The following is a 27,265-nucleotide window of genomic DNA, read 5'->3' on the forward strand; positions in this document are numbered from 1 at the left end:
GAATTCCCTTTATTTTTTATATAACTTGTAGTCTAAAGTTTCTTTACAATGAATAAACAAATAAAATTTAAAAAACACATTAAAGGGATACAACATCAGACCTGAAATGACAGAAGAAAGAATACAGAAGACAGAACAGCTGAACTTGATGACAGAATAGGAAAGAGGGAAAAAAGAATGGAAAAAATTGAGTGAGCAGGGGTTCAGGGAGTTGCATGATAACACAAAATACAACAACATACATGTCATGGACGTTCCAGATAGAGAACAGAAGGGAAAAGGGGCAGAAAGAGTATTTGAGGAAACAATAGCTGAAATTTCCTAATTCTCATAAAAGAAATGAACTTACATGTCCAAGAAGCGCAGCATATCCCAATCGGAATAAGTGGGAATAGACTTACTCCAAGACATATACTACTCAGAATGTAAAACATCAAAGATGAAGAGAAAATTCTGAGAGCAGCAAAGGAGAAGCAAATCATCACATACAAGGGACACCCAGTAAGACTTAATGTGGATTTCTCATCAGAAATCATGGAGCCAAGAAGACAGTGATAAGATACAATTAGGAGACTGAAAGAGAAAAATTGCCAGGCAAGAATTCTTTATCCAGCAAAATTGTCCTTGAAATATGAAGGTGATTTTAAAATATTCACAAACAGAAACAAAGAAAATTCATACAAAAGGAATCCATATTTGCAGGAAATATTAAAGGAAGTCCTACAGTCTGAAAGAAAAAGACAACAGAGAGAGGCTTAGAGGACAGCATAGAAGAAAGAATCGCAGAAGGGATGTATTAATCAGTCAACGGGATGCTGATGCAAATACCAGAAATTGGTTGGTTTTTATAAAGGGTATTTATTTGGGGTAGGAGCCTACAGATACCAGGCCACAAAGCATAAGTTACTTCCCTCACCAAAGTCTATTTTCACTTGTTGAGCCAAGATGGCTGCTGATGGCTGTGAGGATTCAGGCTTCCTGGATTCCTCCCTTCCAGGGTCTTGCTTCCCTCTGGGTTCAAGGTTCCTTTTTTCCTGGGGCTGGCTTCTCTTTCTTCTGTGAGCTTACTTTCTGGGGCTCCAGCTGAAGTCTTCAGCATCAAACTCCAACATCAAAACTCCAACATCAGAAACCCTTCAACTCTGTTCTTTGCCATGCCCTAATCATAACTCAATCATGCCAGGTACGGATCAGATTACAAACATAATCCAGTATCTATTTTTGGAATTCACAATCATATCAAACTGCTACAAGGGATAACCAAAAGAGTAAAAAGAGAGACAAAAATAAGAAATGACATATGGAAAACAAAGAATAAAATGGTGGAAGTAAATTATGCATTTACAGTAATATCACTGAATGTGAATGGATTAAACTCCATAATCAAAAGATATAGGCTGAAAGAATGAATAAAATAAACATGAGCCATCAATATGCTTCCAACAAGAGACTCACCTTAGACGAGGGACACAAGCCAACTGAAAGTGAAAGGTTGGAAAAACATACTCCATACAAATATTAACTAAAAAAAAGAAGGGGTAGGTATACAAATATTGAACAAAACAGACTTTAAATGCAAAAAAGTTATAAGATATACAGAAGGTCATTATATATTAATAAAAGGGACAACCCACCAGGAAGAAATAACAGTCATAAATATCTATGCACCTAATCAGGAGGCCCCAAAATATGTAAAGCAAACTGGTAAAACTGAAGGGAGGAAGACATCTCTACAATAATAGTTGGAGACTTCAACACACCGTTCACATCGTTAGATAGAACAACTAGACAAAAAATAGACCAGGAAACAGAGAACTTGAACAATACAAAAAACGAACTAGACCTAACAGACATATACAGAATGTCGCACCCAAACTCAGCAGGTTATATATTCTTATAAAGTGCTCATGGATCTTTCTCCAGGATAGACCACATGATAGGCCAAAATACAGGTCTCAATAAACATTGAAAGATTGAAATTATACAAAGCACCCTCTCAGAGCATAATGAAATGAAACGGGAAATCAATAATAGAAAAAAGAGGTAAATTTGCAAATGTGTGAAGGCTGAAAAACACATTCTTAAATAATCAGTGGGGCTAAGAAAATATTGTAAGTGAAATTAGTAAATAAATTGAGACAAATGAAAATGAGAACACAACTTACCAAAACTTATCGGATATAGCAAAGGCAGTTCTGAGAAGGAAATTTATAGCCCTAAATGCCTATATCAAAAAAGAAAGAGCTAAAATCAAAGATCTAACTGAACAACTGGAGAAATCAGAAAAAAAAAATTCCTAAAGCAAGCAGAAGAAATAATAAATATTAGAGCAGAAATAAATGAAACAAAAAAAAATCAATAGAGAAAATTAACAAAACCAAAATCTGGTTCTTTGAGAATATCAATAAAATTGGCAGACACCTAGCTATACTAACAAAGAAGAAGAGAGAGAAGATGAAAATAAATAAAATCAGAAATGAAAGGGGCAAAGTTACAACTGACCCCACAGAAATAAAAAGGATCATAAGAGGACACTATTAGAAACTGTATACCAAGAAACTAGATGAAGTGGGCAAATTTCTAGAAATGCACAACCTACACTGATGCTACAAGAAATACAAGAACTTAACAAACCAATCACATTTAAGAGTGATTTAGTCATCAAAAATCTCCAAATAAACAAAAGTCCAGGTTCAGATAGCTTCACAGGTGAATTCTACCAAGCATTTTTAGAAGAATTAACACTAATCCTGTTTAAACTCTTCCAAAAAATTGAAAAGGAGGGAAAATTACCCAACACATTTTATGAAGCCAATATCACCCTAATACCAAAGGCAGATAAAGACAATACAAGAAAAGAAAATTATAGATCAATCTCTCTAATAAACACAGATGCAAAAATTCTAAACAAAATACTTGCAATTAGAATCCAGCACATATCAGAAGACTTACACGTCATGACTAAGTGGGATTTATTCCTGGTATGCATTGCTGGTTACCCATAAGAAAATCAATTAATGCAATATACCATATTAACAAACTGAAGGGAAAAAAAACACATGACCATCTTGACCACTGTAGAAAAGGCATTCAAGAAAACCCAGCATCCTATTTTTTTAAGATTTATTTATTTATTTATTTATTTATTTATTTCCCCTACTCCTCCTCCCCATTGTCTGCTTTTTGTCCATTCACTGTGTGTTCTTCTGTGTCTGCTTGTATTCTCATTAGGCAGCTTTGGGGACCAATCCTGGGACCTTCTGGAGATGGAGAGAGGCAATCATTCTCTTGTGCCACCTCAGTTCCCTGATCTGCTAAATCTCTTATTATCTCTCCCTGTGTCTCTTTTTGTTGCGTCACTTTGCTACACCAGCTTTCCGTATGGGCCAGCACTCCCGCGCAGGGCAGCATTCCATGTGGGCTGGTTTGCCTTCACCAGGAGGTCCTGGGCATCGAACCCTGGACCTCCTATATGGTTGACAGGAGCCAATTGCTTGAGCCATATTCACTTTCCAGCATCTTTTCTTGATGAAAACCCTTTGAAAGAAAGGAATAGAAGGAAAATTCCTCAATATGATAAAAGGTATATGAAAAACCCACAGCCAACATTGTATTCAAAGGGGAAAGGTTGATAGTGTCCCCTCTAAGATCAGGAACAAGACAAGGATGCCCACTGTCACCATTGTTATTCAGCGTTGTGCTAGAACTTGTAGCCAGAGCAACTAGACAAGAAATAAATAAATAAAAGGCATCCAAATAGGAAAAGAAGTAAAACTCTATTTACAGATGACATAATCCTATATTTAGAAGATTCTGAAACGTCTATGGTAAAGCTACTTGAGCTAATAAATGAGTTCAACAAAGTGCCAGGATACAAGATCAACACACAAAAATCAGTAATGTTTTTGTATACTAGTATTGAACAATGTGAGGGTGAAATTGTTAAGTCCCAGGTTAATGAGGCTTGGAGACAGATCAAGATTCAGGCAGGAGTTTAATAGATCACCGCCATTGACAGGGGTCTGAAGTGAGACTTCAGCCAACTTGCCTAGGTTGGGAGTGCTCCTTTTGAGCTGGGGGAACTAGGCAGGTTTACAGTAGGGGTATGTAGGTTTGGCAAGAAGATACAGGGTGGGAAAGTACCAAGTCAACTATTTCAGAGTAGGGTGTAATGTTCTGAGAAGTATCCAACCATTGGGGAAGGAATGTTCTGTGGTCTTGAAGGGATGGTGATAAGCAAGGGCCAGAACAGGGCATCTTGTGTTTGAGCACGTACGAACTCAGGGGCACATTCTTTTGCGCACGTACAAACTCAGGGTGCAAGAAGACACATCCTAACGTTCCCAACTTTGGCTCGAGAAAATTAAAAAGATTGAGGAGGGGGAAGCTGAGGGAGGGGGTATTGAGTCTTCTGGCTGCTTCCTGCTGTTATAGATTGGTGCTGGATTCCGTTGTCCCCCTTTTGGTGTTGAGCCATTGTGACTGTGATCTTTGGTTCAACGTTTGGTACTGTATTTCCCACAGCAGGATATTACCTACATGATTATGGGTGGCATTCCGGACTGTTGTTTGGATAAACTGAGTTATTGCGTGGAAGATGTAAGGCCCTGCTGATATGAGGAGAATGAGAGTTATACATGGGCTAAGTATAGGAATTAACCATGAGAGCCATGGTGGATTATAAGTCATTGTCCCCAAGAGTCTGAGGAATGTTGGCAGAATTTGGAGGTCTGTTAGCTAATTTTTTTTTTTTTTTTTTTTTTTTTTTTTTTTTTTTTGCTGCATCTCTAACTATTCCAGATTGGTTGACATAAAAACAGCATTCTTCTTCTAAAATAAGCAGAGCCTGCCTTTTTCTTCAATTAAGAGGTCTATGCTCGTCGATTTTGTAAGGTGACCACTGCCAGGGAGTCTACCTGATCTTAAACTTGTATAAATCTTTGGAGATTTCATCTACACTTTTCTAAGAGATCCTGAGATAATGTTCGGAAATAGGTAAGGGATGAAGTTAGTCCTCCAATTCCAATTCCTATTCCAGCTGTTATTCCCAGAGTGGTCAGAAGAAGGAGTAAAATGATAGCTCGTTTTGTTCTGTGTCTTGAGATTGGTAGGACCTGGTTATTTGGAAATATGTTTACATTGGGAGAGAGGAATACTGAAGTCCAGGTTCTAATCCAGTTTGTGGGAAGGCATAGGTAGGCAGCTGTGCCGCAGAGGAAGAAAATTCCCTGCCCGTGTACACAGTTGGACACGTGTACAGAGAACAGGTGTTGGAGTTGTTGGCTAGGTTCTTTTTTTCAGGCACAGATGGCTCCCACCAGGGTGGTGCAAGTTCGTGGTTGCAGGGTTGTAGAGGGATTGGGGGAGGGATTATGAAAGATAAGTCTTTATAAAGGTCTATGTAATATTCTGAGGAAGTATTGGATAATGAGGTGAGTTTATGGCATTTGGTTTGATTGTCTTTGTCAGGTTGCCAAGGAAAGAGTCCCTGCCTGATGCTGGGACGGCCTTGACAGGATTGAGATGTTGTTTTGTGTACATTGGTGGTGAGATGGATAAGCCCTGAAAAATGGACTGGGCTTAGAAATTTTGCATCAGTTCCTGGAGTGATTCTAGTGTTCACTCTCTGTGACAGAATTTCTTGTGATGGCTGGATGGTAATGGTGGTGTTGCAGAGGATGGGGGGCAGGGATCCAACTGTATTGCCTCCTGGTTGTGCAGGATGAGTGATTAATAGGGAGCCTGGGTGAAAAGGGAGGTGTTGGCTGTCAAAGGTCCTATAATTGGAGTATTAATATGGGAAATTATGTGAGCTTTTTCAATGTAGGCTGTTTATAGTATAGAGGCTCAGTTTGTGGCAGCAGTAGGGTAGTTGCCTAAGAAGTTATTGGCTCTGTCTTTGAAGAAATTCCCTAAATGTTTGGAGTGTGTTAATGATGTTGAGGTGTTAATCCAGTTTGTGTTAATCCAGTTTGTTAGAGGTGTGGGGAGTGTGTATATGCAGAAGAAGATAGTGAGAGGCATAACCAGTTTTTGGCTAGACAGGGGTTAGTGTTATTCAGCAGACTGAAGGTTAAATTCAGAGTTTGTTTGAGGTGTTGGGCATTAAGGAGGTTTTGTATTGGGGCAGCTTGATGTAGGGGTGGTGTGGCAGTATAATAGGAAAAGAAGGGGTAGAGTGAAAGAAAGTGTTTTAATCCTGGTAAAGGAGTATTAGGACAAAGGAGAAGAACTGGATTTGGGTGGGGGTGAAGGATATGTGGTCTTCTTGAAGTCACAAGTCTTGGATAAAGCTTAGTAGTTGGGGTATGGTGAAGGACTGTGTGTGGTATGGGAGGCAAATGTGAGGATATAATTTTAAAGCTTGCTTGTGGGTTTCCAGAAGCTGAAGACTGAAATTAGGAATCCAGAGGCAGAAGAAATTAGCAAGCCCCAAAAAGGAGAGTAATTCAGACTTGGTGTTTGGCAAGGGGGCTTCAGAGGTAAGTTTTTTTTTCTGTTTTGTTTGAGACCTTTGTGGGTGAGAGTAACGTGCAGACCTAAATAGATGACTTCTGTTTGAAAGAATTGGCCTCTTGTTGGGGATACTCAGTATCCCTTTTCAGTGAGGAAATTTAGGAATTTAATGGTGTGGGTTTCAAAGCAGGCGAGGGAAGGACTACATAGGAGAAGGTCTTTATCGTTAAAGACCCTAAAGGCCCCTGTTTTAATTAGGTCTTTTTGAGGGGTTTATGGCCCGTCTTCTAGTTTTTGTAATTTTTTTAAATGTCTGGGGAGAATTGAGAGATAAAGCGAGTGTGTAGGTATAGTTTTCCTGCTTTTGAGCTGGGATCAAGGTTAGTGTATATTAAAAGGGCTTCTGGGGAAGTGGATTTGGTTCAACTGATAGAGTGTCTACCTACCATATGGGAGGTCCAGGGTTCAAACCCAGGGCCTCCTGGCCTGTGTGGTGAGCTGGCCCATGCGCAGTGCTGATGCACGCAAGGAGTGCCGTGCCACACAAGGGTGTTCCCCAAGTAGGGGAGTCCCATGCTCAAGGAGTGCGCCCTGCAAGGAGAGCCGCCCCATGCAAAAAAAGTGCAGCCTGCCCAGGAGTGGTGCTGCACACATGGAAAGCTGATGAGCAAGATGACGCAACAATAAGAGACACAGATTCCCAGTGCCACTGACAAGAATGCAAGCAGACACTGAACACACAGCGAAGGATGGACACAGAGAGCAGACAGTGGGTGGGAGAAGGAGGGGAGAGAAAAAAATAAAAAATAAATCTTAAAAAAAAAGGGTTTCCGTTAGTCTGTTCATGAATGCCACCGAATTTTCATCAGGTTTTTGGGTTATTCCTGAATTTTTCATAATTTACTGCTTTTAGGGATGCCTTTTTCATTCCTTCAATTATGCAAGTTAGGAAATGTGACATGCAGGCAAGGTCTGAGGGGTTGGGTTGGTAGTCCCAGTCAGGACTGTAGTGGGTATGAACATAAGGCTGGCAGGGTGGTGGTTAGGGTTCTGGGTATGCAGGGTGCTGGCGAAGGCTGTAGCCACTGCCCAAGTTACTTTTTTTTCTTTGGGAGAGGTGAAGGGGAAATAATAACATAGACGTCCTGGAAGTTTAGGTCATATGACTAAGTAATGTATTGAAATTTCTTAGTGAACTGTGTGGGATCGGCAGAAAAAGCCTAAACATTTTTCAATGTGGGCAAGGTCTAAGAGGGAAAAGGGGATGTGAACTGACAATTCCTTTGGCCCCAGCAACTTCCCTGAGCAGGAGGACAGGGGATTGGGATGGGGAGTCAGGGTAATGAGTTGGGTTCAGGAGTGGCAGTTGGAAAGGGAGGGTTCAGGGGGAGGGGTAGTGGAATGGGAGGGTTTGGAGGAAGCTGATGAGGCATAGTGTATGGAGGCAGGCCTGATCAGAAGGGTTGAAGTTGGAGGGAGGGAGAATTTTCATGTAGGAGAGGAGGTTGGTCCCAGAGAAGAATTTGATAGGTGGTGCAGCATTGGCAAAGGGATGGACAGTTGCAGAGAAAGAAGAGAGCCTGAATGTAGGGAACCTCAGACCATTCGTCATTACATTGGAAAAAGCTCTCAAGATCTTAGAGAACTTGGGTACCCAAAGTGCCATGTACTGGCCATTGGCTTTTGTTGTTTAATATATATTGAGGCCCAATAGTGGAAGAGGAAAAAATGAGTTCCTTTGGTTTGATTTCTCCTCCGGATAGAGAGTTTTGAGTTTGGGAGGAGACAGCAAAGAGGGATTTCTTTTGGAGGTAATGACTGGGAATTTCCCATGCTTGGTGAAGCATGGGTGAGTTTGGGGACCTTTTAGGAAGGAGGGTATGGAAGAAAATAAGCAAGCATCCTTGAATCGTTCGCTTTCAGACTGATTAAGAGCCGATGACTGAACCCAGAACCAGGCGTCCCCAGAGCCAGGAAGGTCAGGTAAGGGGGACAGTTTCCTGATAGCAGTGAGGATCTCTGACCTAATACTACAGTTTCTGGAAAGAGCGCCAGGATCCTCTGGAGAGGTTCCGAGACTCACCCAAAGACAAATCTGTGTCTGGTATTGGATGAAAGAGCTGCAGTGGCAAAGTGGAGGTTTGCTACGATTTGATCTGTCTCAACAAGGCCTTCCCAGGTTTAGGCACCAAAAATTAGGTCCCAGGTAAAAATTAGGTCCCAGAAGCTCAGAGACAGATCAAGATTCAGGCAGGAGTTTAATAGATCAACGCCATGGTAGGGATCTGAAGTGAGACTTCAGCCCACCCACCTAAGTTCTCCCTTTTGAGCTGGGAGAACTGGGCGGGTTTACAGAATGGGTGCATAGGTGTGGTGAGAAGAAATGGAGTGGGAAAGTACCAAGTTAGCTATTTCAGAGTAGGGTATAGTGTCCTGAGAAGTGTCCAACCATTGGGGAAGGAATGTTCTGTGGCCGTGCAGGGATGGTGATAATAAGCAAAGGCTGGAACAGGGCATCCTCTCTTTGAGCATATACAAAGTCAGAGGCACATTCTTTTGGGCCTGTACAAATTCAGGGAGCAAAAGGACATATCTTAACAGAAATCAGGGTTTAAAAAAATTCCATTTATAATAGCAGCTGAGGGAAACAGACTTGGCCCAGGGTTAGGGCGTCCGTCTACCGCATGGGAGGTCCGTGGTTCAAACCTCGAGACTCCTTGACCCGTGTGGAGCTGGCCCATGCGCAGTGCTGATGCGCGCAAGGAGTGCCGTGCCATGCAGGGGTGTTCCCGCCTAGGGGAGCCCCACGCACAAGGAGTGTGCCCCGTAAGGAGAGCTGCCCAGTGCAAAAGAAAGTGCAGCCTGCCTAAGAATGGCGCCACCCACACGGAGAGCTGACACAGCAAGATGATACAACAAAGAGAGACACAGATTCCCATCCTGCTGACAACAGAAGCCGACAAAGAAACAAGACACAGCAAATAGACATAGAGAATAGACAACCAGGGCGAAGGGGGAGAGGCAGAGGAGAGAAATAAATAAATAAATAAATCTTTAAAAATATATATATAATAGCAACTGGTTTTTAACAAACCTACCAAGTCCATGTTAACAGGAGAAAACCGTCTCTTCAACAAATGGTGCTGGGAGAATTGGATATCTCTAACTAAAAGAAAAGAGGTAAGTGGGACCTCCTCAAAATTAAACACTTTTGCACCTCACAAGACTTTGTCAAAATGGTGAAAAGGCAGCTGACTTAATGGGAGAAAATATTTGGAAATCATATGTCTGATAAGGGTTTAATATCAGTGATATATAAAGAGATGTTTACAACTTAACAATAAAACAATGATCCAATTAAAAAATGGGCAAAAGATTTGAATAGACATTTGTCCAAAGAAGAAATACAAATGGCAAAAGAAAAAAGAAAAAATGTTCAACAGCACTAATAATTAGGGAAATGCAAATCAAAACTACAATAAGATACCATTTCACACCTATCAGAATGGCCACTATTAAAAAGACAGAACTACAGGTGTTAAGAGAGGATGTGGAGAGATAGGAACACTTATACACTGTTGGTGGGATGGAGAATGGTACAGCCACTGTAGAGGACTGTTTGGCAGTTTCTAAAGAAGTTGAATGTAGATTTCCCATACAACCCTGCAATACCACTATTGGGTATATATACCAAGAAGAATTGAGAGCAGTCACACAGATATCTGTACATCAATATTCATAGCTTTATTTTTCACGATTGCCTAAAGTTGGAGACAACCCAGGTGTCTAACCGATGAATGGATAAAAACTGGTGTATTCACATGATGGAATATATGCAGCTATAAGAAGAAATGAAGTAATAGAGCATATAACATCATGGATGAACCTGGAGGACATTATGTTGAGTGAAGCAAGCCAACCAAAAAAGGACAAATACTGTATGATTTCACTACTATAAATATATTGTGTCATCTCATGGAGTTAATACCTTGAATATGGGTTACCAGAAAATAGGATGAGGTTACAGAATGGAAAGCTGAGGGTTAACTTGTACAGAAATGGCCCAAAGTTTGTGCGTTAAACTTCAGAAATGTATAGAAAAGGTGGAAGTCCAACATAATGTTTGTAACCAGCAGTAATATTATGTGGGTACAAAAGTGGTTTAAAGGAAAACTTAAGGTCATTTATATTACTAAAAGGAAAGCTAAAATATTTAACATGGGACTGTATAGTATAGTAAAATCACATGTGAAATATGAATAGGGATAAAATTGCATATATAAGATCGTTTTTCTTTGACACTAAACATGTTAATACAAGATGTTACTATCAGACAAAAGACACATTATGCTAAGTGAAAGAAACTAAACAGAAAATAATACATATTGTATGAGTCCATTTCTATAAAATGTAAATATAAATCAAATTATAAGAATGAAATTAGTTTAGTGGTTAGGTAGGACTGGGGAAGGATGGCTAAGGGCTGTGGAGTTTTCTTTTTGGAGTAATGAAATTGTTCTCAAATTTTTTGTGGTGATGAATGCACAACATTGTAATTATATTAAAAAACCATTGATTATACTCTTTTGATAGATAATATATGTAAATATATCTCAATAAAACTGCTTAGTAAATAAATAATTGTGTAAGAACAGCCAAAATAGCAGCTTCATACCAGGGGAATCATAGCGAGATTGAGAGATGAATAATTTTATTTGTGTGTCTGTTTTTATTATTATTGAAATAATGAAAAAGCTCTAATAATGACTGAAGTGATGAATGCACAACTCTGTGATTATACCAAATACCACAGATTGTACACTTCGGATGAATTGTATGCTTTATTAATATTCATCAATAAAATTGATTTGTTTAAAAAAAATTAAACACTTCTGCACCTCAGTAGACTTTGTGAAGAGTGTAAAAGGCTAACAACTTAATGGGAGAAAATATTTGGAAACCACATATCTGATAAAGACTTAATATTCATTGTAAATAAATCCTACAATAAAAAACTTATGACTCAATTTAAAAATGGGTAAAAGATTTGAATAGACATTTGTCCAAAGAAGCAACACAAATCTAGAAAAAACATGAAAATGTCCCACATCACTAGCTGTCAGGGAAATGTGAATCAAGACTACAGTGAGATATCATTTCACAACTATTAGAATAGCCACTAATGAAAAGACAGAAAACTACAAGTGGCAGAGAGAATTTGGATAGGAACTCTTATTCTCTTTGGTGGGAATGTAGAATGGTATGGTCACTTGGAAGACTGGTGGTTTGTAAGGAAGCATGTATGTAAGGAAGTATGTACGGTAGGGGAAGGATAGAGAGATTGAGAGGTGACTACTATGGGGTAAAATTTTGTTTGTTTTTTGGTTATTATTTCTGGAGTAATGAAAACACTCATATTTATTGAACTGATGATTGCACAACTCTGATTATAACAAATGACATTGATTGTACACTTTGGATGGACTGTACAGTTTATGAATATGTTTCAATAAAATTAATTTAAAAAAATAAAAGACATGCATAAGGAAACAAGTTGTTAATCAGTTACAGGAAACAAAAAGAGAACCAGGCTAGAATAAAAACTTCACATATTGACCAATTATAGAATGTAAAATAAATGTTTATTGTTGTATCCAGCCCAAAGGGTATCAGGAATGAATAACAAGAGAGAAAGATCAGGGGATCTGCAAGTTATTGCCCACAGACAAGTTTATTTCCATTCAGCTTGCGTACTAAAAGCCCAAAAGGCAGAGACAGAATTACTGTTGTCATCATATCGTTAGAAATAGGGACAGGCCGTTTTTATTTTAACTTTTTAAGGCAACTTTGTTCTTTCTTCTAATCTGGCCTGTTGACCTAATACATCTTAACCAGAGACATTCCTGTCCTGTTGACTAAAGGAGTCTCAACAAAAAACATTCTTTTCTTGTTCTGTTTCCCAGGTTATACCGCATCTTATTTTCTTCAGCCAACAAGTCATTACTTCCTTCAGTTTATGTTTAAAATATTTAAAAGGGAACTAAAACATAATAAGGAGCCAAAGAATACCCCTACACACACAAAAATAGATAATCAGGGTTCCAAGAAGACATTGCCTAGACAACTATTACCAGAGAGTAAACTCAGAATTTCCAGGACTCTTTCTTAATCCAGAAGTAGAATGAAAACGGATTGTTGATTCAAGACCCAGTAGAACAAGAATAATTATGTAAGACTAAAGATGTGATAAGGAAATACTATTCTGGTTATTTATTTATTTATTTTTATAACCAGAAACTTACAATTTATTTTGAATAAACTACTCAACTTTGAGCAGATAACATTGCCTCAATTAACTTTTTTTTGAGGAAAAGGAAAAAGATACGGTAAATTCATGAAAACACTGTGCATTCCTTTCTCTTCTATCCTTTGAAAGGCAGAAAAATTCTGCCTGACCTCCCCAAATTCCTGGCAAAGTTAACAAAGGACAGCCACTGGGGGCACAATAGGAAGCTCTCCAGAGGCCAAGGGTTGCAGTCTGTGGTCTGGTCACAGACCTCCTGCAGCTCAGGTGGTCAGGGCCACAGCTGGATGCAAAGTGTAGAACATGGCAGCTGTGCAGTCCAAAAGAACTGGACAGAGTTTTCATCATAAGATGGTTATTTATTTTAAAATACTATTTGGTATGGCAGGTCCCATTGCAGCACCCCTGTGGGCCATGCCTCAGGCTGTGCTTTTCTCATTTTCTTATTCTTTAATAAACTCTTTACTCCCTTGCCTACCCTAAAAAATATACCAACTATTCAGTATTACTTGCACAGTTCTATTTTCTGGTGTACATATGAGGAAGGCCTTTCTTCTCCTTGATGTATCTCTAAACAGCAATTTAGTAAAATATTCTTTTTTTCAGATTGAAATAGTACATTCTTTAGTATTTTTTGGTCATTAATTTCCACCCCAATTTAGGAACATTTACTGAATCTCTTTACTGTTAATGATAATGCAGTTTTCATAAGTTCTAGCAGAATCTGTTCTTCTTTTAATCAAAATATATAAATGAACAAACTGATTTTGTAACCAGGGTCATGCTTGGAGAATAAATCCCATTTCTTCAAATATGACAATCCCTTTATATGTAGAACCATGCCCAAAAGGACGTCCTAGGAAACTACTGGTCTGGTACCTTTAATGAACCTTGTAGGTTCCCAGCCTTTCAGGTAGTTAAGAAGATCCCTTTCTGGCAGGCCAAGAACATTAGTAGATTTGGGGAACCCTAGGAGAGGAAGTCTACCCTATTTATTAGTGAGTGCAATAGTCAGCACTAAAGCATAGACCTCATTACTGATATAAAAATATGTAGTTTTTTAATAAAGAGGAAGAGGGGAGCAGATGTAGCTCAGTGGCTGAGCACCTGATTCCCACGTATGAGGTCCTGGGTTCAGTCCTCCATGTCTCCTAAAAAATTTTTAAACAAAAAAAAAAAAAAAAAAAAGAGGAAGAATATGGAAGATCAGTGACTTTTTATGTGTGTGTGTTTCTGATTGTGTGTATTTACTGTATCTGGCTACAAAATTCTGGGTAACCCCAAAAAGTCTGGAATGTGTCTGCTTTCCAAACAGTATAGTCAGATACTACCTCAGCCCAAGTGTCCACCCAGGGTGAGAAAGAATGAGAGAAGGCAAACGTCCATCCATGAAGGTGATGAGTTATGTCCAACTAGAATAAAATACAGGGATGGACACATCAAGCATGCAGGATTCAGTTGTAGCTTACTTTCTCAGTGTGAGGCCACACCTCATGGTGGTGGGAAAAGCCGACTAGAAATCACTTGAATATTTTTTATTAGAGAAATTTTAGGCTAGTGGAAAAATCAGGCAGAAACTACAGACTCAATATATACCCCATCACCTGTAGTTTTCCCTGTCATTAACACATTGCATTAGTGTGGTACCTTTGTTATAACTGATGAAAGAATATTATTATAATTGTACTCTTAATTATAGTCCATGGTTTAAGGCTCACTGTGCTGTACAGTTCTATGGCTTTTAAAAGTTTTTCATTCTATTAATATACATACAACCCAAAATTTCCCCTTTTCACTATATTCAAGTATATGATACAGTGGTGTTAATTACATTCATAATATTGTGTTACCATCACCATGGTCCATTATTACGACTTTCCCATCACCCCAAATTCTGTACCAGTGAAGCATTAAGTCCCTATTCCTTACCCCAACTCTTGTCACTGGTGACCTGAATTCTAATTTCTGAATACTGCTGCACCATTTTACATTCTTAATGACAATGAATGACTGTTTCTGTTTCTCTACATCCTCTCCAACACTTGTAATTTTTTTAATAGTAGCCATTCTAGTGGGTGTGAAATGGTATCTCATTGCAGTTTTGACTTGCATTTCACGAATAGCTAATGATTTTTAGCATCTTTTCATGTGTTAATTGACCATTTGTAAATCTTATTTGGAGAAACGTCTATTCAAGTCTTTTACCTCCTTTCTAATTGAGTTGTCTTTTTGCTTTGAGTTGAAGAATTTCTCTCTTTTTTTAAAGATGTATTTCTCTCCTTTCCCGCCCCCCCCCCCCCCATTGTCTGCTCTGTGTCCATTTGCTGTGTGTTCTTCTGCATCTGCCTACATTATCCAGTGGCACTGGGAAACTGTGTCTCTTTTTTGTTGTCATCTTGCTGCGTCAGCTCTCCGTGTGTGCGGCACCACTCCTGGGCGGGCTGCGCTTTTTTCACGCGGAGAGGCTCTCCTTGTGGGGCACACTCCTTGCGTGTGGGGCACCCCTACGCGGGGGCACCCCTGCATGTCACAGCACTCCTTGCGTGTGGCAGCACTGTGCATGGATGGGCCAGCTTACCACACAGGTCAGGAGGCCCTGGGGATCAAACCCTGGACCCTCCACATGCTAGATGGATGCTCTATCAGTTGAGCCACGTCCACTTCCCAATAATTTCTTTATATATTCTGGATATTAATCCCTTATTTGGCATGTGGTTTCCAAATATTTTCTCCACTCTGTAGGTTGTCTTTTTACTTTCATATTGAAGTCCCTTGGTGGGAAAAAAAAAAGTGATGAAGTCCAGTTTATCTTTTTTCTTTTGTTGCTTGTGTATTGCTTTACTTTTACCCTTAAATATTTAACTTACATCTTTCACCAAAACATAATCAGAACCTTCTTTTTGAGCAATAAGAGTCTTTAGACTACTTTAAGTACATTCTTTCTATTCTTGTCTGTTTTCCAGCATATTTACCAATTCCAACTTCACCATTTTTTGCTTGCTCTCATTCTTTTCTTCTGGAAATTTAACTTTTGCTGATATATATCCATTAGAAATTCATTCAGCTAGTCCATGAAAGAACCCTCTAGTTTTGTCTGAAAATGTCTTTATTTTGCCCCTTTCTTGATTGCTAATTTCCCTCCATTACTTTGAAGATGGTATACCATGTCTTCTGACATTTCCTGTATAGTCATCTTTTTTGCCCTCAAGGTCGTTCTCTCATCTGTTTGCTCATTGTTTGCACTCACTGTTTTTGCTCATTGTCTCCTCATTGTTTTTGCTCAATGTCTGCTCACTGTTTGTCTTCTTTAGGAGGCACTGGTAGCCAAACCTGGGACCTCCCATCTGGGAGGGAGGCAGGCACTCAATTGCTTGAGCCACATCTGCTCCCCCCAGTCATCCTTTTAAATAATATCTTTTGTTTTTCTTTGTAAGGATTTGTCTATTATTCTGCATCATGATGTTTCTAAGTGCTACAACTACTTTCATTATCCTACTTGAAACTTATTTTGACCTCTCATCAAGAAATATGACTTTCATTTATGGTAAGTTCTAAGTTATTTTGTTTTCAGAAAATGTCTTCTGTCTTTTTTTCCATTTTTCCCCACTGACTTTTAGCTGTGTATTGGACCTTTTCATTTTCTTCTATGTTTCTTAATTTTTCTTCATTTCCCTTATCTGTGCTGCATTCTAATACTGTCAGATATATCTTTACGTTCAATAATTTTTAGCTGTTCACTGATTACAGTCTCCATGCTTTTATTTAGACTTTTTTTTCTGGAACTTTTTGGGGTTCTTTTTAAAATCTGCTGATCCCCTTTTTTTTCTCTCTCTCTCCTTCCCCTGCTCCCCGCTCCAGTTGTCTGTTCTCTGTGTCTATTTGCTGTGTGTTGTTCTTTTGTCCGCTTCTGTTGTTGTCAGTGGCACAGGAATCTGTGTTTCTTTTTGTTGCGTCATCTTGTTGTGTCAGCTCTCCATGTGCACAGCACCATTCCTGGGCAGGCTGCACTTTTTTCGTGCTGGGCGGCTCTCCTTATGGGGTGCACTCCTTGCGCATGGGGCTCCCGTAAGTGGGGGACACCCCTGCGTGGCATGGCATTCCTTGTGCGCATCAGCACTGTGCGTGGGCCAGCTCTGCACGGGTCAGGGAGGCCCGGGCTTTGAACCGTGGACCTCCCATGTGGTAGATGACACCCTAACCACTGGGCCAAGTCCGCTTCCCGATCCTTTTTTATATTATGTCTTTGTCATCCATTTTTTCCTTCTAACCTCCTGATTTTAAACATATACCTCATATTCTCTTCTTTTTTTTTTTTAAAGATTTATTTATTTTTTATTTATTTAATTCCCCTCCCCTCCCCTGGGGGTCTGTTTTCTGTGTCTTTTTGCTGCGTCTTGTTTCTTTTTCCGCTTCTGTTGTCGTCAGCGGCAACGGCAGGGAAGTGTGGGCGGCGCCATTCCTCGGCAGCCTGCTCCCTCCTTCGCGCTGGGCGGCTCTCCCTATGGGTGCACTCCTTGCGCGTGGGGCTCCCCTACGCGGGGGACACCCCTGTGTGGCACGGCACTCCTTGCGGGCATCAGCACTGCGCATGGGCCAGCTCCACACGGGTCAAGGAGGCCCGGGGCTTGAACCGCGGACCTCCCATGTGGTAGACGGACGCCCTAACCACTGGGCCAAAGTCCGTTTCCCTCATATTCTCTTCTTATTGTCATATCATATGCAGTACTTGTGGCTGCAGACTTTCTTATTTCTTTGCTATTTTCCATGATGGCTTATTTCCTTGGTAATTATTAATTTTTGCTTTTGAGCTTATTTCAGTGGATGGTGTTTTTTTAAAAGATTTCTCCTCCCCGCCCTTTGTTGTTCATGCTCGCTGTCTGCTCTGTGCCCATTTGCTGTGTGCTCTGTGTCTCCTTGTCTTCTTTTTAGGAGACATCAGGAACCAATCCTGGGACATCCCATGTGGGAGGGAGGCACCCAATCACTTAAGCCACATCCGTTCCCTGCTTGTTGTGTCTCATTGTGTTTCCTCATTTCACCATCTCATTGAGTCAGCTTGCCATGTCAGCCCGTTGCACCAGCTTGCTATCTTGCTCATCTTCTTTAGGAGGCACTGGGAACCAAACCCAGGACTTCCCAAGTACCCAACAGCTTGAGCCACATCTGCTTCTCAAGAAGTACCTTTTTTATAAAAGAGAATTTTCACATGCCCCAGGTTGGTGTTCAATACAGTATTGCTACATTTAATTCTGGCTGCGTTCTAGGAGTTTCAGTAGTAATGAACCAGTTTTTTCATGTAGAACTACTTCTTTATTAAGTTTCTTTAACAGAGAGATTCAGTCTTTTTATTTCTTCCTGCGTCAGTTTTGGGTAGATGTGCTTTTCAGGAATTAATTTCATCCAAATTGTCAAATTTGTTGGCATAAAAGTTGTCTATAATATTCTCCTATCCTTTCATTATCTGTAGGATCTTTAGTGGTATCTCCATTTTCATTCCTGACATTGATGATTTGTTTTCTCTTTTCTTAATTGTTCTTGTCACTTACCAATTTCTAAAATCTTTTCATTAAGTAGGCAGGAGTTCAATCGCTTGAGCCACATCCACTTCCCTTTTTCAAGTTTCTTGAGGTAGAAAACTAGATCTTTGATTTTAAACCTTTCTTTTCTAATATAGGCATTTAAAGCTATAAATCTCCCTCTAAACACTGCTTTAGCTGAATCCCTAAAATTTTGATATGCTGTTATTTTCATTCAGTTCAAAACATTAAAAAATTTCCCTTATATTTACTTCTTTGGCGCACTGGTTATTCAGAAGTGTTTTATTGGGAAGCAGCCTTGGTCCAGCAGTTAGGGCGTCATCCATCTACCACATGGGAGGTCCATGGTTCAAACTCCAGGCCTCCTTGACCCGTGTGGAGCTGGCCCATGTGCAGTGCTGATGTGCGCAAGGAGTGCCCTGCCACGCAGGGGTGTCCCCACGTAGGGGAGCCCCATGAGCAAGGAGTGCACCCCGTAAGGAGAGCCACCCAGCACCAAAGAAAGTGCAGCCTGCCTAAGAATGGCACCGTCCACACGGAGAAATGACACAAGACGATGCAGCAAAAAGAAACACAGATTCCTGTGCTGCTGACAACAGAAGCGGACAAAGAAGACGCAGCAAATAGACACAGAGAACAGACAACCAGGGTGGGGAGGAAGGGGAGATAAATAAATAAATAAATCTTTTTTAAAAAATCAGAAGTGTTTTATTTAATTTCCAAGTACTGGGGGACTTTATAAATTTGTTGTTATTGGTTTCTAATTTAGGCCTTTTGTGGTTAAAGACTACTTTTCTATTTCTTGAAAAGTTTTAAGACTTATTTTATGGTCAAACAGACTATCTTGGGGAATGCCCATATATATGTAAAGTGTTAATTTTTAGCTATGGGGAGGTAGTGTTCTTTAAACATCAATTAGGTCACGTTGATTGAGTGTTGTTCTCATTGCCTCTATACTAAATTTCTTTCCTACAAGTTCTATCAATTACTGAGATATGCCTACAGATTTCCAACCATGATTACGGATTTATAAAGTGATATCTTTTGTTGTTACTTTCTGCTTCATGAAATTTGATGCTCCATAATAGATTCATACCATTATATATATTCCTGATGAATATACCCGTGCACACTCACGCCTAATGAATTGTTCTTTTATGATTATGTTAAGTGCCTCTTTATCTCTTGTAATCACTTTGTCTTAAAGCCTACTATCTGATATTACAGCCATGCCAACTTTCTTATACTTACATATATCTTTCTCTGGACCAGTTTATAAGTTAATTTCTGACCTTAGAAATTTCTGCATCAAACATGTAGTAAAAAATTGGATATTTGTATCCCACATTCCCAAGTGAAGACCCAATTTTCAAGTCTCATGGGTAAGCTCCTCTTCCCCATTCTCCACCCGCCTACCAAAAAAAAAAAAAAAAAAAAAACCCAGAAGACTGCAAGTTTCTTCACCATTTCTTTTGAAGGACTGAATAGGGCCTTATTTCCAGTTCCCCACCTCCTGTTCCTATGTAGAAGTTAGAGCCCCAGACCTAATTCTTAAGATTATATTTTAGGATGAAAACACCTTTGCAGTTTCTGAGGTGCCAATGCAAGGTTATTCTCACACTTACTGCTTTGATTCATCTCTTTGTTTCTGGATTCTGAATTTTCCCTTCTTTTTTTTGAACTTGGCCATTTTTATGAAATTTCATTACATTGTAAATGGCATTTCTATGTATTTGTAGAAGGAGTAAGAATAGGCATCAGTTTGTTATATGCTTTTTTTTTTCAGAAGTCTCAGTTAGAATTTCTGTTCTTGCCCCTTATTTGAAGAACAGAAAAAAATTTTCCTCACCTTGTAAAAATGTATGGAAGGAGTGGAGAAGAGAATATCCGTAGGTAGTAATGAATTAGAGCTTTCAAGGGAAGGCTTAAAACACAATTTTTCCTTCCACCCAGATTCAATGTCTGATCTATTCCTCATTCCCTGTAAACCTGAACCTATTTTACTTGTCCACTCTTCCACAGTGCTTTCCTGCCTATGTGTGCTTGTTCCACCCCAGATTACTACCATGCATTTGGCAGCCATTACAGAGTAGAGACACATAAAAAAGACAAGATACTCCTGGAACAAGATTACAAGGAAGAGATAAAGAAACATGATCCAGAAAGGTGAGTTGGAAGGGAAGGGAGCTCAGAGTGGCATGGAGCTCTTCTAATCTACCAATTCTATTTCCATCTTTACTCACTAGAGAAATGAGGTCTGTGGACATAATGAAAGCTTTCTCTTGTATGGGCTTCCTGAAGCACTCATAACTTAGACATCAAATCTTTGTCTAGATAAGGTTCATTCCAAAACATATGTTTATTTAATTCAAGAGAACACATTGCTATTTGTGGCGATGTAAAAAGATGCTGCATGAAATATCCAATTAGTTAAGTGCAAATTAATTAAAATTAGAAAGGGAATTTTAGGAACGCACAGACTCATATGACTAGAATAAAAGGAAAAGGGACAAGTTTCATGAACTTGAACACCCTACATCCTGAAGTTTCATACATTCTATGGTAAAAAGGGCTACTTCAGAAAGGAGAGAAGGAAGATCATTTCACCTGAGACATGACTTTAAGATTTGCAGGAAAGGACCTTTGCTCTTTTGGATTCTATTTCAGAAAAGTGCACAGTCCTGAGAGGGCAGAAAGGCAGGCAAAGGAAGTTGTGTGAAATGTCACTCACCTTAGACCTTCCGTAATTACCAGGTTAAATTTGCTTAATTAGTAAACATTTTCTATTAAATATTAGTTTAGAATCATTATGCTAAATATTAAGTATTTAGTAGTACAGGTGGGGGAGGAGAAGAAATTGATGAGGTACTTTTTTCATACTATAGGCTGTAGCCAGAGGGAAATTTTTTCCCCCAATAAATAAAGTTTGAAATGTTGAATTTTACAGTAAATATTTTAATTAGAGAATGACTGTGTTAGTTATTGCAAAACTGGCCTTGTAATTGGAAACATTTCAAATATATTTTCTTAGTTTAGAATGCCTGAAGAAGTTCCCAAATCACCCACAATTTCATATAGGAGCAAGGGTAAATAACTCACTCAAATCTAACTGTTGGAATCAGCAGACAGGGCTGAAAATAAAAGTATTTTTCTTGAGTGTTATGTACGGTACCCTATATATTTCAACATACTGGATTTAGTTTACAAGGCTGTGGTGGTTTGAAACTGTATGTACCCCAGAAAAGCATGTTCTTAAAGTTAATCCATTCTTGTGGGTGTGGGCCCACTTTAAGTAACATCTTGTGATGAGGCTACTTTAGTTAAGGTGTGACCCACCTCACTCATGATGGTTCTTAATCTTTAATAAGAAACAGAAATTCTGACAAAGAAAGACAAAGCCAGGGAAGCAAGAAGCTGAAATTAACGAAACCTGAAGAGATGGGAGAGACTAGAAGAGCCACGAAGTGCCTTGTCATTTGACAGAGGAACCAAGGATGCCCAGCAGCCAGTCTTTGGGAAGAAAGGCACTGCCTTGATGATACCCTAATTTGGACGTTTTTCCAGATTCTAACTGTAAGCAAATAAATTCCTATTGTTTAAACCAAACCATTTCATGGTATATTGCTTTCAGCAGTCTGGCAAACTAAAACATGGTGTTCATAGACTCCTGTCACATATATCATTCAAATAATGATCCACTTTCACAATCACCAGAGAAATAGTGAAATGTACGTAATAAATCCTAGAAAAACATTAAATATTCATCAAAAGAAAAAAGAAACAAATCGTGGTATAGTTGCACAATGTAATGCTGTTCAGAAATAAAAAGAATGAACTACACAACATTAACAAATCTCACAGACACTGTATTGTGCTAAAGGAGACACACTGGAAATACAGAACAGACAAAACTAAATTATGGCGGAACAAGTGGAGCTCAGCGGTTGAGCACGTACTTCCAGTGTACAAGGTACCGAGTACCTCATAAAAAAATGAAAAAAAAAACCCAAAAAACTACATTACAACGATGACAGAAATCAGAACTATGGTTGCTTTCCGGCAATGGTAAAAAACACCTACCAGGGAAGCAGATTTGGCTCAAGTGATAGAGCGGCAGCCTACCATATGGGAGGTCCCAGGTTCAAACCCAAGGCCTCCTGACCGGTGTTGTGAGCTGGCTCATGCGCAGTGCTGATGCGCAAGGAGTGCCATGCCATGCAGGGGTGTCCTCTACCTAGGGGTGCCCCACACACAAAGAATACGCCCTGCAAGGAGAACCACCCAGGGCGAAAAGAGTGCAGCCTGCCCAGGAGTGGCACACACAGAGAGATGAGGCAGCAAGACACAACAAAAAGAGACAGATTCCCGGTGCCGCTGGCAAGAACGCAAATGTACACGAAAGGACACACAGTGAATGGGGGGACAGGGTGGGAAGGGGAGAGAAATAAATTTTTAAAAATAAATAGAACACCCACCAGGACTGGCGTACTCATACAAAGTGCCCGCTATAAGCCAGGTCCCGCCCTGACAGCCTTGGGGGAAACCGCACCAGTCCGGGTCACAGTTTTCTCCGGGTCACAGTTTTCTCCGGGTCACAGTTTTCGCCTCCGCTCTTCTCCGCCTGAACCCGGGACTGTTTCAGCCCTTCTAGACCCGCGTTGCCGGTTCCCTCCCAAGCTTCCGGTTCAGCCTTCCACTCAAGGTTACATCTTCCCTCCTCGATCCTCCTCGGACCCAGGTTCCAGCTTCCCTCTCTTGCCCTCCTCAACCCGGCCTTCCGGTTGCCTCCTCCGCTCGCCCCAGCTTCCTGTTTCTTCTTAAGCCCTCCCCGGTAGGGTTATCCGATGACTTCCTCAGCCTGGGCTCCGATTCTCTCCTCAATCTCACCTAGCTCCTGGAGGACTATCAACCGCGCCAACACCTTCACAGCTTTCAACAGCCACAAACCTCCGCAGGAGCGAATCGTCTGCGCCTGCGCATTCTTGAGCCCAATGGAACTCCCAAGAATCTCCCCGGCTTGGCGGGGTTTTCCCGGTGAATAGGCTCCGCACTCCGCTGGAACTTCTGCATATTTTCGACTTTGAACTACGTTTCCCACAAGCCTCAGGGCCGCAAATGATCTTCGACCTTTAGGTCCCCTTCCGGTGGCGTATTGGTGTTTGGGTTTTGCTTGGTGAGTTGGGGTGACCCGAGTTGGGCTGAGGGAGAGGCTCCGAGTCCCCGGCACCTGGAAAACGGACATATAGAGGCCGAAGCGTCAGGCCTGTGTGTGCGTGAGCTGCGGACGATGAGGGTTGTGGTTGCCATTGTGTGTGACAGGGTCATTACTAGGTGTTATTGTGGGTGCGTGAGAGAGAGAGAGAGTGTGTGTGTCGGGATCCTGGTGTGTGCGCGACAGGGAGGCCCTGGCTGAAGCCTAATTAGGATTGTGGGACTCTGGTGGCGGAACCTATTCCGTGACCGCGGTTCCCGGTGACGTGGGTGTGTGACACTGTCCGCGGAAACGTGTGACAGCGCTGTTGTGGCTGAACAGAAGTACGAACGAGGTGAAGGTTTTTGGTGTTAGTTTTTCCCCTTTATACTATGACCCTGTCAGAGTTTGGTTGTGTTTTGTGTGGAGCTTCATTTCTGCAATCCTATGGAAGAATCTCCTTTTGTATGAATACGTCTGTGCCTGTGAGAACTACTATGCCTGTGTTAACCAGTGTCCCCCTGCACTGAAGTGTGGCCTGTGATGTCTTCATCTTAGCCTTTTCTCCCCAGTATCCAGCGTAGTGCATAAGGAAATGGGGGCAATGGTGGAGTGTATGTGGCCCACCGAAGGTCCAGTCGTAGCAGGTTCTACGTTTTCTTGGAACGGGTTTCCCTGGATTCTCTGCTTCTGTCCTCACACCCTGTAGCCAGATAGATCCACCTGCAGAGAAATGGTCATCAGAGGGGAAGTCATGAATTTCAGCCCTAGAATGAAAGTTCCAAGCAGAAAAACACAACCTAAGTCATGGGATGAGAATTTCACACTTGCACTTACCTTCAAGATAGGCTCTTAGGAAGACATAAGAGGATGGATACAGGAGTAGGATTCCTTCCTGGGAGAACCATCCTTGGATGTAGTTTGGGGACCAGTTACATGATTCAGAACCACAATATTACCTAAGCTGTGCCCTTCTAGAAATTGCTGTGAACTTAGATTCCAGCTCTAGGCATTGGTGATGCTGACCTTTCTCAGCTGAATATGGGAAAATTCAGCCATATTCTAGTTTCCCTCTTCCAACTAGGTGTGTTTGTTGTGGGTGATGGGGCATGTCTGGTGAAAGTGCATTTCTGTTTAGCCCATCAGGGTCTCATGAATCCCTTCTCCTTGATCCCATAGTTCTGCAAGAGAAGGCTCCTGAAGAGAAGAGCATCTCTACTTATTAAATGGCAAATTCAAGGTCTGTTTGTGTTTTCTCTTTGTTCTGCCAAATACATTTTCTCTTTTATAGAACATGGAATATTTGCTTTCTTTTTCCTAAATTACCCTTCCCAATTGTGACATATCCATTTAACTGGTCCCCAGACCTTACCTTCCCAATGAATAAAGGTACTATAGGTATGGGTACCCTTCTCCATTGCCTTTCCAAATGCCCTTCTGTCCAGTTAATATTGACACACTTATTGGATAAAACATTCAATTACTCCATGTGTTCTTCCCCCACCCCCAAAAAATTTCTGATGGTATAGAAATAAATCTCTTGAAGAATAACTTAGAGGTTTAATTTAGAATGTGACTTATTAAGGAGGAGATTAGGTTGACTAACACACCACATATCTATGATCCCATTCACTGACGTGATTTTCAAACAAAGCTAGGTAGGAGATGTATAGAAAATTTATGGGGAACACTTCAATCAGTATGTGACAAAGACCATTTTGGAGGCATTTAGGAGTAAGAATCTGATCAGAGATTTGTGTAGAGAGGACTGTGTCAACAAGGGCCAGGATAGGGAGTTTTTCCAGAGAATGAAGTAATCTTGTTTGAAATTTGGCATTGACTTTCAGACCACATATTGGTTTGGTTGTGAGAGGCAGTGTGGTATTTGAGTCTAGAGCAGCACTGCCCAATATAAATGTAAAGCAAGCCTCATGTATAGTTTTTAAATTTCTCCTAACCACATGGTAAAAAGTAAAAAAGAACAGATAAAATGGATTTTAGGGAAACGGACTTGGCCCAGTGGTTAGGGCGTCCGTCTACCACATGGGAGGTCTGCGGTTCAAGCCCCGGGCCTCCTTGACCCATGTGGAGCTGGCCCATGCGCAGTGCTGATGCGCGCAAGGAGTGCCGTGCCACACAGAGGTGTCCCCCGCGTAGGGGAGCCCCACGCGCAAGGAGTGCACCTGTAAAGAGAGCTGCCCAGCGCGAAGGAGGGAGCAGCCTGCCCAGGAATGGCGCCGCCCACACTTCCCGTGCGCTGACGACAACAGAAGCGGACAAAGAAACAAAGACGCAGCAAAAAGACACAGAAAATAGACAACCTGGGGAGGGGAGGGGAATTAAAGAAATAAAAATAAATCTTTAAAAAAAAAAAAAAGGATTTTAATTAAACCAATATGTCCAAAATGTTTTTTCAGCATGCAATAATATAAAAATGCTAATGAGATATTTTACATTCATATTTTCATACTAAGTTTTCAAAATGTGATGCTTATACTGATTTTAAATTTGGACACAAAATTTTCAACGGTTAAAGTGAAATGTAGTCCTATTAAAACAAAAAGGTATGTTTAATAGAAAGTCATTTTATTTTGCTTTTATTTTTAAATTCAAATTAAATTACAAATTCAGTTCCTTGGTCACATTGGTCACATTTCAAAGGGTCAGTGTTACCAAACTTTCTGTTTTACAGTTTCTTGTTATAAAATAAAGATAATAATCATATCATTTCCTTAGGTTTTTATGAGGATTGGCTACATTAATATGGGCAAAGTCCTAGAACATTTAATAAGGGCCTGGCACTTAATAAGTCCTCAAGGGGAAAAAAGGTACTGTTATTATGTAAAGATCTAAGTGTTCCCCATAAATTTTCTATACATCAAGAGCAATGAAAATATAAGGCTAATTTTAATGTGCACTTAAAAGGAATTTTAAATAGCCATATTTGCAAATCCTAGTGTAGGAATCCTTAACCTAAGGCAATTTGACTCTATTTTGGGGCTCCCAGAGGGCCAAAAATCTCTGAAATTGTATGCAAAATTTTTCTATATATTTCATAAGGTATACTTTTCTTGGAAGAATGTAACTTTATGATGTTACCTAAAAGCTACATAAGCTTAAAAATTTTTGACCCACTAAAGACTGATACCTGTGAATGACCTTTAAAATGATCTTCTGCAAATAGTTTCTTGTAATATGGGAAAAGTTAAATTAATCACATTATATACATGTGATATATAATAGGCAAATAAGAAAAAGTATAAAGTTAGTCAAAAAAAGAAATGATTAAGATGTAATATTATATAATATTTGTGTATAGGAAACCACTCAAAATTGGTAATATTGTCTGAGTCCAATTTACTAAGATAGCATTTGTCAGCAATTTTGCAAGAATGTATCTAAAACTATATTTTAATTGGTTATTGAATGGTAAAATGAAGGGATAAAGCCATATATAATAAGCATGTACTTTGTGCCAAACATAATTCTGCCTACCTTACACACATTTTCTTACTTAGTCTAGAAACGCCAACTACCTGAAGTGTGTTAGTTCTGGTATGAGAAAAGTGAAAGTGCCTTATTTCGTTGATGAGATACAGTGAAAGAATGTTCACAAGTTAGTAGGGGCAATTTTTTTTTAAGATTTATTTTATTTATCCCCCCCCCCACCTTGCCACTTGCTTGCTGTTTGCTCTCTATGTTCATTTGCGGCACGTTCTTCTGTGTCTGCTTATCTCTCTTTGTTGTGTCATCTTGCGCTGCCTGCTCTCCACAGGT

The 27,265-nt window shown here is 40.2% G+C and overlaps 1 protein-coding gene and 1 long non-coding RNA gene across 6 annotated transcripts in view; one reads left to right on the top strand and one right to left on the bottom strand.

Annotated features, from left to right (window-relative positions):
* Positions 1-838: 838 nt before the first annotated feature.
* LOC131274210 (uncharacterized) lies at positions 839-23,273 on the bottom strand. Its single transcript, XR_009181409.1, has 2 exons — positions 22,773-23,273; positions 839-3,537 (listed from the first exon to the last, which is right to left on the bottom strand). It is a non-coding gene; the product is annotated as an uncharacterized lncRNA (long non-coding RNA).
* ZNF529 (zinc finger protein 529) overlaps positions 22,907-27,265 on the top strand; it is a 40,791-nt gene continuing 36,432 nt past the window's right edge. The window contains exons 1-2 of one of the 5 annotated variants that reach the window (XM_023582695.3): positions 22,907-23,470; positions 24,668-24,728. In XM_023582695.3, the coding sequence (XP_023438463.2) occupies positions 24,715-24,728 (14 nt within the window). In that variant the 5' untranslated portion in view covers positions 22,907-23,470; positions 24,668-24,714. Of the gene's footprint in view, positions 23,844-24,667; positions 24,729-27,265 lie in introns of all 5 variants that reach the window. The other 4 variants (XM_071209560.1, XM_058279349.1, XM_058279350.1 and 1 more) reach the window with 4 other exon arrangements.

Source organism: Dasypus novemcinctus, chromosome 18, assembly GCF_030445035.2.
Source record: "Dasypus novemcinctus isolate mDasNov1 chromosome 18, mDasNov1.1.hap2, whole genome shotgun sequence".
Taxonomy (NCBI): Eukaryota; Metazoa; Chordata; class Mammalia; order Cingulata; family Dasypodidae; genus Dasypus; species Dasypus novemcinctus.